We start from the raw sequence: 10150 nt of genomic DNA, 5'->3' as shown, positions 1-10150 counted from the left end.
CATCACAATCCATACAGGCGTTATGAAGTTATGCTGACTACAAATGTGCGGAAACACACACACACGCACACACACAGACGCGCCAAAAACAATACCTCCATTTTTCATGGAGGTAATAACACAGGTTTTTGGTTTAAAACACACAGTAGCACCTTTGGCCTGGATATGGTCATGTAGGCTTTTCCCGAGGGAGGCTGCCTCCACCCCGCACATCTGTTTTCCCTGCCACCCTGCACATCTGTTTTCCCGGAAGTTCTGCTGCAGTACCAAGGTCAGCCACCAGGAGGCCCATATTTGACCTTGACCTTTGGCTTCCTAAGACCTACCAGCATACCAAATATCATCACGATCCATAAAGGCGTTCTGAAGTTATGCTGACTACAATGTGCGGAAACACACACACTCACACACACACACACACACACACACACACACACACACACACAGACGCGACCAAAAACAACTACCTCCTATTTTTCATGGAGGTAACAATACCTACATTTTATGTAGGTATACCTACATTTCCATGTAGGTAATTGACTAGAGTTCCACGATCACATGCATTCGCCAAATTGCAAATGTTTCTCATCGATTGTGCAAATAAGACACTCATTTGCATGAATCATATCCCCCGATGACAGTCTTATCTTACCTAGCAAAGAAAGCTATTCTAGGATTTTCTAATGAATCGAGCAAAAATAAGTTATGTTTCATGGTGTTCACTTTCACTTCCAAATGCGGCAGGTATGTATATATAAACTCACTGCCTTCAATATCTACAGAGTGGTCATCTTCAACCGCATGGACTGTTGTTCGGAACGACTCAACCCCTTCAACATCCACATCGGGGATTCCGACCAGGTCAGTGAGAACCCCAAGTGTGGTGGTGATCATCACATCGGCATGGGCCGGCCGTCCATTACCGTCTCGTGTCAGGGGATGAAGGGGCGGTATGTGGGCGTTCGTCTTCCCGGACCCAACCGAATACTGAGCCTGTGCGAAGTCCTGGTCATTTCAGATACCACATATGCATTTCACAACTGCTTTAAAGTTTGCAACTTTATCAACTGCTTGAGAGGTAGATGCATGCACTGACCATACCTAGTACCTGACGTACAGGTACGTTACATTGGGCCGTTTGATATTAAATGCCATCAAGAAATAACGTATCTTTATCATAAAAACTAAATCGTTTGTGCCTGTACGAGACCTTTGCATTAGGTATCCGTGCAACATAACCGTGACCAAATCCTACTCCGATATCATGTACATTTATAATAATGTTTTTGGTATACAAATTGTTATCGACATTTATTGAATACACATGTATGTATTAAGTAAAATTTTGAAAAACATTTTGGAAGGCAAATTATGCCAAGAGTATACGATATTCCAGATGTGATTGGGATATTTATGTATCTATTATCTATTTATCAATTTTTTGCAAGTTATTATACTTTTAAAGTCTTGAAACATAGTACAACGTACAGACCGTAGATTTCACATCTAGAACTTTTAGACAGACTTCGGAAGAATCTATGCTGTACAGACGCGCTTGTACTTTATGATCAGTAACCAGAATAGAAACAATATCTGCTATACATAGTTTGCTACCATCTTTCACTTTGTTGGATTAATTGTATGCGCGCATATCTATACCTCCTGACAGCTCACGCTAGAACCAACATAGTTGGTAATTTTAGCATTTTAAATGTATTTGGCAACAATTTCACAATAATTGCAAGTGTTCATCACTTTTCGTGTTATCATGGCAATGGGTTTCTGATAGACGTATTTTCAGTAATTTTCTAAATTCATCATTTCTTTATTTTTTCTGATGCACACATGTTTATATACATCAGTAACGTAATTTGATCTAACTTTAATGATGTAAATTCATGATTGATGCTAACTTAGTCGATCAAGATTGTCAGTCCAACAGGTGGATCCATGCTGGTAGCTTCAACATATATGACGTATTTTCTGACGTACATTTCATTTTAACGATGTTGCTGTAGCCACGGCTAACAAAATGCCTTAGCAGACGCGTACTTTAATATTAAATGAGACACGTTTTCTGTTGTATACGGCTTTGGAGTCAAAGAGAGAAAAAAAACACAAACTAGAGGTCGGAGACCTCATGCCTTTGTTAGAGGGACATTGTTCTAGAGAAATGAACATGTGTATTCTTTACTTTTTTTAATAATCAATTTGGTCTAGAGTACAAAAGAATATCTGTACTCCTTTATTTTATTCTACGCCACAGATTTACAGACGCGCACGGCCACATGTACCCCCCCCCCCCAAGTTATTTGACTTTGGACTCTTACTGGAAAAAAATAACTGTTACAAGAAATTCTGTTTGCTGTATTACGATCAAAGTGTTACGAATCACAAGGAAAGAATCTGAACAGGGCGACTACTGCTGTTTAGCAGAGATTTATTGCTGTTTTTATAACGAATATTCGAATAAAGACTTGTTGTTACATTATGTTCTTTTATTCGGGTTTTCTCTTTGCACTGAATTTTTTTTCTCCACATTTTTGTTTGGTGGAAAAAAATTCAGTGCAAAAGAGAAACCCCGATAAAAAAAAGCCTGAAAACACGCTAAAAATAACCCCGAAACCTCTGCTTGGAGAGTATGTGTGTGCGTGCATGCGTGCATGAGCGAGCGAGCGCGTGTATGTATGTTATGTCATATGTGGTTTAGCACTATAACTAAATAGCTTAAGATTAATTGAGATGAAACTTGGGTGGTGGGTAGGTCTTGATGTGACCTCGAAGTTGTTGATTTTGAGGCTCCCTGGAATCTTGATATGGTATTGCAGCGGAATTTCCTCAGTTCACTTCAACAGCGACATCTAGCGACAGTTGGCAAAATATATTATGGCACATCGGGCTGCAGGGTTTGCCCATTGTTTCACCGTCGCACGGTTGCGATGTTGACACCACAGTTTTCTCAATAGCATTAAGGTGCGCAGGCGTCGAAATGCAAAAAAAAAATCTGATAGAAGGCTCGTTTAAACACTACTTCAGTGCAAAACGACGACGTCATCTTGTCGAGGAACACTGAATATACCCCCTATGCGATGAGTGGTTAGTGCCGCCGTAAGTTTTCGGTCAAAGGTTACTCGGTTGAGCGCCCGCTGACAGTCACAGTGCAGTGCAGGTGAGTGTCAAAAGGTTGTCGTCTTGTCAAAGTCCATTTTCTCCCCCTGTAACGTAAAGGAAGCGGTTTGGGTGTTCTGGTAATGTATGATGGTAAGTTATAACATAGAAATGTGAATGTGTTCTCCCTGCTACCATAATTTTTAACCTGAGAGATACCAAACCGAGGTCATGGAAGAATACTTTTACCTTGAGGACTTGCTTTTACTTTAGATGGCCCTAGGGTTAGGGTAGACTCAGAAATTATCTAGCTAGCAGGCCATGTTATGCCTTTAGACCTTTAACCCACTCAAGTAACTAGCTCAGGTGATTGGAGGAGAGCTTTGAGGATTCTTCGAATGGATCAATTAGTACTGTTGGTTCAAGGACATTATACAAGTCTGTACAAATAATGTCCTTGGTTGGTTCAAGTTCTAGTCAAATATTCTACCCTCTGACCAGGTTTTCACCACGAAAGTACATCTTTAATCGTTTAATGTTAATCTCCAGGCAGATACTGTGGGGCAAGAGGAGTCTATATTGGCCTCCTGTAATCATTGTTTGGTGGCCAGCAGTTACAGGAGGCCAATGGATACAGGCTCCCCTTGCCCCACAAGGGATATCTGGCTGGAGATTACACCTGTGTTGCATGCACCCTTCCCAGGACACCAGTGGGATGGCATTGAGAGGAGTGAAGGTAGTGGAGCTGGCAGGGCTGGCACCGGCACCGTTCTGTGGGCTGATACTGTCCGACTTTGGCGCGAAGGTGACACGTGTGGACAAGGCCAGAACAGCCATGTCTATGGACATGATGGGCAGAGGGAAGAGGTCCGTGGCGCTGAACCTGAAACAGCAGGAGGGTGTGGGTGTGCTCAGGAGGATGTGTCAGAACTCAGATGTCTTGATAGAGCCATTCAGAGCTGGTACTTAATATATATATCATTTTCAGAAATCTGACTTCTAGTACTGAGGCTTTTGACAGAACAGTCACAGCAACAGCAAAGCAGACTTAGCTTCTAGCTGCAAGCATCCTTAAAGTACAGCTAGCTGAAGTAGAGATGCTCATCAGTTTTAGCGTACATTCCTCATATTTGTTGAAAATGAATTTTAGAATACTCTGTAACCTCATTCATATGACCTCTATATACAGATTTGTTTTCCGGGTGTTTATATACAACATTGTATTTCCACATACATTTACTAGTTCAGTAGTTGCACAGGAAGTTAGGTCAAAGTCAAAAGGTCCCAGAAAAGATTATCTCTACAGCTGTGTGTGCATGTCTGTTGCATAATGGGAGCCAGTGAGAAGATGCTTAGAGAGAAAGAGCAAGAAATTCACAATAGTGGATAAGAAAAGAAATTCACAAAAACTTGAGATATGAGATTTCTTGTTATGATTGCAGGTGTGATGGAGAGACTAGGTCTGGGCCCTGACATCCTCATGAAAGACAACCCTGGTCTCATCTATGCACGAATGACGGGCTTTGGCCAGTCTGGTCCCTTCTCTCAGATGGCTGGACATGATATTAACTACATCAGCCTCTCAGGTACATTGGTATAGCCTGGATATCGACCTTATTGGGAGCAAACTAACAATGCTGGCATCCAGGCTCTCGTTGTAGAGCTAGATATAGCATTTAGGTGACTGATCCTATTTTGAAATTGTATTACAAACTACTCTGAATTAATTTTTGTACTGTTGTAGGTAGACTTAATTGTTGTGCCATGATTTCATAGCAAACATGTATATAATTATATAGCTACAGTACAATGTACTAGATTGGGCTGCAAGTACTTTCAATATTGTTAGTGTCTTCCCAGAGTGTAGCTGTAGGATAGAATTGTCAGTAATGATCTAACTTGGCTGTAACCTGGAGCTGTGCATTTTGTTGCAGGCATGTTGTCCCGCCTGGGTAGGAAACATGAGAACCCGATGCCACCATCAAACCTGCTGGGAGACTTTGCAGGGGGAGGTCTGACCTGTGCCCTGGGTATTGTCATGGCCCTGTTTGAGAGGACCATGTCTGGCAAGGGGCAGGTCATCGATGCCAACATGGTGAGGAGACATTAATTGGTCAAGTCTGTTCATATTTTGAACCAAATATACATGTGGTGCATAACAGCTTTGAAATTTTTAGCATTGCAGGTACTGCAAATCATGAAAATGTTTTTTTATGTTTGCACTTTACGAACCACTCACACTGTAACGTATCCAAGCTACATGTAAGACTCTGCCCTGGGAGCCAGACTAGTATCAGTACATCGGTTTTTTGGGGGCCTTTATGGAATTAAGCCAACATAAAGTTTTCTACAGCAAACTAGATTTTTGTTTTCCTTTTTAGGTTGAAGGAGCTAGCTATGTCGGATCCTTTATATGGCACTCAAGGTTCCTGTACAACCATGGACGTGGAGAAAACTTGCTGGACACTGGGGCACACTTCTATGAGACTTACAAGACAAAAGACGGGGAATATATGGCTGTAGGTGCCTTGGAGCCACAGTTTTATGCAAAGCTGCTAGAAGGTACTGTACTTAAAATTACTATGTTTGCATGTAATTTTAAGCAGGAATTAGACCTCACATAGCAACTAAAGAATATGGCCTTATACTGCAACCCAATAGCCTTATTCTATTATATATATGTATGCTCTATTAAACTTCATGTAGTTGAATGAAGTTTGAATAAAAATTAATATTTAGTACTTCATCATCTTCTCTTATTCTTTCAAAATCTAGTCCTCTTCTTTTTGCAAACACATCTTTTTTTGAGCTATCCAGAAAATGTTACTAGTAGTAGTACCCGTACCAAGTTTTGTGGCTTTTGATAGGCATTACACCTTTCTCTTGGCAGGTCTGGGACTGACCATTGAAGACCTCCCACCTCAAATGGACCGTGAGAGTTGGCCATCCATGAAGGAGAAGTTTGCAACAATTTTCTCAAGCAAGACACGGGCCGAATGGTGCGAGCTGTTTGATGGGACAGATGCCTGTGTCACACCCATTCTGTCTATGCAGGAAGCTCCAAATCATCCTCACAACAAGTCACGTGACTCCTACTTGACCAATGAGGATGGAGGAGTACAGCCACGCCCTGCACCTTTGTTGTCGAGGACACCAGGTGTAGGTGGGGTGGGACCTCAGCCTAAGATTGGCCAGCATACCAAGGAGGTGATGGTGGAGACTGGCTTCAGTGAAGAGGAAATTCAGAAGCTTGCTGAATCTGGTGCAGTTGACCTTGGGGGAATCAAATCAGCCCTGTGAAGACCAAGGCCTGCTCCACACAGGAGTTTGACACTCCTTTGGTGTAGAGTATAATGTACTAGTAAATATAACTTGCCAGTATTATAAGACAACGGAATTATATGGCTATTTTTAAGTTGATACAGTCAGACTGTATGTTGACTCCTCTTTGATTTTGTCTGTTACTATTGTGTTAGGAAATCTTTGGAGAAAGAAATAAGGAAAATCATTACTACACAATCAGCTGGTGAAAAAATAGTTTTAATGTGTCAAACTTGACTACATTGTGGCATCATGAGTAAAGGAATGATAACAGGAAAAGATAAAGTATAATTGTTACAGTAAGAATGTAAGAGCCTACTAGTATAAGGTGTACATATTTTTACTACTAGTAGTTTGCTGTTTGATTGGATTGTTGATTGATCTGTTATGACCACTGGTAGAAACTTAACTTTGGATACTTAGGCCTTGATTGTTACATATAGAATAGATTACTAGTATTAGATTTTGAGAAGAAATATTAACCAATATTCTTGAACCTTCATACCTCATCTTCATTTTTTAATAAATAGTAACCACAAACCTTGTATTTTTATTTCCAACTGTAGCTTACATCCATGTAAATCCTACCACAACTGGAGGCGTACCTCAGCAGTGCCCTGTGCTCTGAATGCTATTAAATTTCGGTGAACTATAACATACATGTATCTTTAAACTTTTAAGTCACCTTTAGTATCAGGTGAGGCCTTGTTTGGATCCTAATATATTTATTTATTTACCTTTATCGTAAAATAAATAGGAAATAATTATAATTTTGCCACGACTGCACATACACTCCAATAATGTTGCATCATTGTAAGAGTGAATGACTACCGGTACAATGATTTAAAGTAGGAAAGGTCTGTCTTCAGACAGTCTTAGTCAATTTAGGAGAAGAGCCTTTCTGCAAGTACATGTATGTTCACGGGGTCTTCAGAACTTTGAAACTTTAAGAGGAATAGAACCTGACCCAAAGTGAGTAATATTGAAGTTAGAAAGGTCTTTAAAAGTCATCTCTGTACAACAGTGCTTTCCATGAAGTATGTTCACTTTAGAGTCTTCTCAAATTTGAAGTATTAACAGAAACAAGACATGACCCAGAATTTCCTGAAGTAAGCCAGTATTTAGGTTTGCCTCATAATACTAAGTCATTCTTATCAATAACTTTCCATCTGAGCAAGCAACAGCTCCATATCATCCTCTTCACCAGTCCCTCCATCCTGTACACTGACTGGAACCATGTGTGCTTCCCCCTAAACAGGAATAAGTCAATCAAGTTCATAGTATGATATTTCTTGTGAAAAAGACAAACTTTTGTTTATAATAAACTAGAAATTGTTTACTGGAGTACCACATCACTTTCTGTAAATACAAGAGTAAAAGCCTTGGTGGATCTGACACCATAGCCCTTCAACTCTTGTCATTATGATAATGTTTATGGTCTCTATTCTGAAAAAATTAGGCATCTCCTTTTTTCCATCTTGTTTTCTTTGTACTCTTGCACTATATTTAAAGTCATCTACTAGGTTCTCCATCTACAGTCATTAGGAACAACAAACTTGTGAAAGAAAGCAAAATCAGGGCAAAGTGTTAATCAGTTCATGAACCCACCTCAGTACTGTTCGGTATCCCATCAGGCACAGTGTTGTTGATTTCCACGGCAACCTTCTTGTTGTCCATGACGATGAGAATGACCTTCTGAAAGGCATTCTGAAGAGCACGGTTGACTGCAGTTTTCATAGCAGCTCCAATGAGGGAAACTACATAGGTGCATGTTTGGAAAAAATTGTGTCACATACAGAACAGTGTCTCTAATATATATACATGTATCTGGTATTCTGCTGAAGAGAGGAAAAAACTTTTTTCATGAGATCTATGATACTAGCCTTGCACAGTCTGAAGTAGACCTCTCCTTCAGACAGCTGGCTGGAGATCTTGAGCTTTGTGTATACATGGTATACATGTGTGTTTAACTGCCAAGGGATAAACCAGTAATGAGAGAAAAAAATCAAATGATGTTAGTAATGCAATATTTCTGTCAGTGGAACCTGGTCACTTTTTCCTTACTGCAAACAACTGTGGGTATTCATCTTCTATTTATTGTTATGGACATTGATTTGTAGAAGCACTGGTACTGCAATTTGTTATCTAACAGTAAGGTGGCACTGATGAAAATTCCTGTACCAATGATTACCTGACTTCCTGATTAATAACCCAGTGGTATGTTCACTAACCTCTCTCCTCTGGTCTTGTTGGGTCTATAGTCTTCTCCCCTAACCCAACCCCTCCACAGGAGAGGTCCCAACCTCTGATCTCTATCTTCATAACACAGATGTATCTCAGGGAGTTGGGATCGTGCTGGGGTGATTCTGGGTCTTGGCCAAAGGATACAACATGTGAAGACCAGCCATCAAAACCCAGGAAGTGGTTGGCAAGGTCCAAACATTTAGAGAAGGGGAGGGGAGAAGGTTCTCTCTTCTTCATCTTGGTAGCATGCTGGACCTGAAAATATATATTTTTTTAATTAAGAAATTTAGAGGTGGAACAATATTGAGGTATGAAGTTAGCAGTATATTTGATACCATAAATGTCACGTACAGGGTAATGTTTTATTGTCACTTGTTAACACCATAATAAATGTGTACTTCAATCGTACCAAGATAGGCTGTCTCCCGATCAAGTACTTTCCGTTCAGGCCAGCTCTTGCTTTGGCTGCATCTCTAGCTAAGTAGAACTTGACAAAGGCATAGTAGTATGACCTTTCCTCCTGCTGCCCCTCAGTCGCTGTCTGAAGCCGCACAGATGGCTTCACCTATGATGATGCAAATTTGCATGTGAGGCAACCTTCATTAGGGTGTCTTCTGATAAAACGACATCTCTTACTAGTACTTATGTTAGTGTGACAGTATATGGAATAGATTGGATGGAGTTACCATCCATAGTTAAACATAGCATTGAAATTATTTGTATAAAAGACATTAATAATTACAGGTTCTTGAAATTGACCGACAAGATGACCACATTAAATAGATTATTGCCTTACCACATGAACATCATTGATCAGTCCATATGGCTCAAAAGCCTTGCACAGTCTGAAGTAGACTTCTCCTTCAGACAGCTGGCTGGAGATCTTGCTTACATACAGGATCTTATCACTGGTGTAGGGACGTACAAACTCGACAAGTTCCAGGGAGGGAACATGTTGCTGCTTTTCTGGACCCATTCTTTGGCATTCTTCTAGTTCTAGCATGGGATGAAATTCGAAATTTCACATTCAATAAATATTCTTTGATTCACAAATGAATTTGTAACATTATTATTCGTGCCATTTGAAACATATCTGGAGAGCATCTTGGCAAATTCCAGGACAACATAACCAATCTTCCTGTGTAATACTACGTGCCATCATCAATGTTTCTATTATCACTTAGTTTATGCTCTTTTCTTGACAGCTAAGACAGTTAAACAAATGTATTAAATATTGCTTCACTCACCCCATCCGAACCGACCCGCCACTTCTGCGGAATGTTACATTTAAGTATTGTAGGTGACATTTTGACGGTAATGTTTTCGGAAACCAGCAAACATATGACAACATGTTGAATTTTTGCTAGCTAAAATAAATTATTTATATCAATACTGCTAGCAGACTATTATTATAACTTTCGTGGTATTCTTATTTATGAAGACAGGATTATATATCCTCGATTTCTGAGACCCCCCC

At 40.1% G+C, this 10150-nt stretch overlaps 3 protein-coding genes across 4 annotated transcripts in view; 2 read left to right on the top strand and 1 right to left on the bottom strand.

The window, feature by feature from the left end:
* Positions 1 to 2028, top strand: part of LOC109471781 — a 9074-nt gene extending 7046 nt beyond the window's left edge. Inside the window, exons 6-7 of the mRNA XM_019771139.1 lie at positions 785 to 950; positions 2019 to 2028. Of these exons, the coding sequence (XP_019626698.1) occupies positions 785 to 950; positions 2019 to 2028 (176 nt within the window). The remainder of the gene's footprint in view (positions 1 to 784; positions 951 to 2018) is intronic.
* Positions 2029 to 3108: 1080 nt separating this feature from the next.
* Positions 3109 to 6958, top strand: LOC109471992 (alpha-methylacyl-CoA racemase-like). Of its 2 annotated transcripts, none has more exons than XM_019771552.1 (6): positions 3109 to 3169; positions 3812 to 4070; positions 4551 to 4694; positions 5043 to 5203; positions 5490 to 5670; positions 5999 to 6408. In XM_019771552.1, exons 2-6 carry the CDS (start codon positions 3824 to 3826, stop codon positions 6406 to 6408), a joined length of 1143 nt encoding a protein of 380 aa, XP_019627111.1. In that variant the 5' UTR covers positions 3109 to 3169; positions 3812 to 3823. The 2 variants fall into 2 exon arrangements, with proteins under 2 accessions (XP_019627111.1, XP_019627110.1); XM_019771551.1 differs by having other exon boundaries at positions 3159 to 3261; positions 5999 to 6958.
* Positions 6633 to 10009, bottom strand: LOC109471993 (RAD52 motif-containing protein 1-like). The gene is made up of 6 exons (XM_019771553.1): positions 9921 to 10009; positions 9470 to 9669; positions 9083 to 9238; positions 8661 to 8928; positions 8038 to 8186; positions 6633 to 7679 (listed from the first exon to the last, which is right to left on the bottom strand). Exons 2-6 carry the CDS (start codon positions 9647 to 9649, stop codon positions 7584 to 7586), a joined length of 849 nt encoding a protein of 282 aa, XP_019627112.1. The 5' UTR covers positions 9650 to 9669; positions 9921 to 10009; the 3' UTR covers positions 6633 to 7583.
* Positions 10010 to 10150: the final 141 nt, after the last annotated feature.

Source organism: Branchiostoma belcheri, unplaced genomic scaffold (assembly GCF_001625305.1).
Source record: "Branchiostoma belcheri isolate BF01 breed outbred unplaced genomic scaffold, Haploidv18h27 scaffold26, whole genome shotgun sequence".
In the NCBI taxonomy this organism is placed as follows: domain Eukaryota; kingdom Metazoa; phylum Chordata; class Leptocardii; order Amphioxiformes; family Branchiostomatidae; genus Branchiostoma; species Branchiostoma belcheri.
Note: the sequence above shows the minus strand (reverse complement) of the source record. Positions and strands in the feature narration are given on the sequence as shown.

Excerpts from the sequence above, each read along its gene's own strand:
- LOC109471992 (XM_019771551.1), top strand. Across the intron at positions 4,071-4,550 it reads GATAGAGCCATTCAGAGCTG|GTGTGATGGAGAGACTAGGT; the intron begins GTACTTAATATA and ends TTATGATTGCAG. Across the intron at positions 5,204-5,489 it reads AGGTCATCGATGCCAACATG|GTTGAAGGAGCTAGCTATGT; the intron begins GTGAGGAGACAT and ends TTTCCTTTTTAG.
- LOC109471993 (XM_019771553.1), bottom strand. The coding sequence starts at position 9,649 with ATGGGTCCAGAAAAGCAGCAACATGTTCCCTCCCTGGAACTTGTCGAG. Across the intron at positions 8,929-9,082 it reads TCGGGAGACAGCCTATCTTG|GTCCAGCATGCTACCAAGAT; the intron begins GTACGATTGAAG and ends ATATATTTTCAG. Across the intron at positions 7,680-8,037 it reads GGATACCGAACAGTACTGAG|GGGGAAGCACACATGGTTCC; the intron begins GTGGGTTCATGA and ends ATTCCTGTTTAG.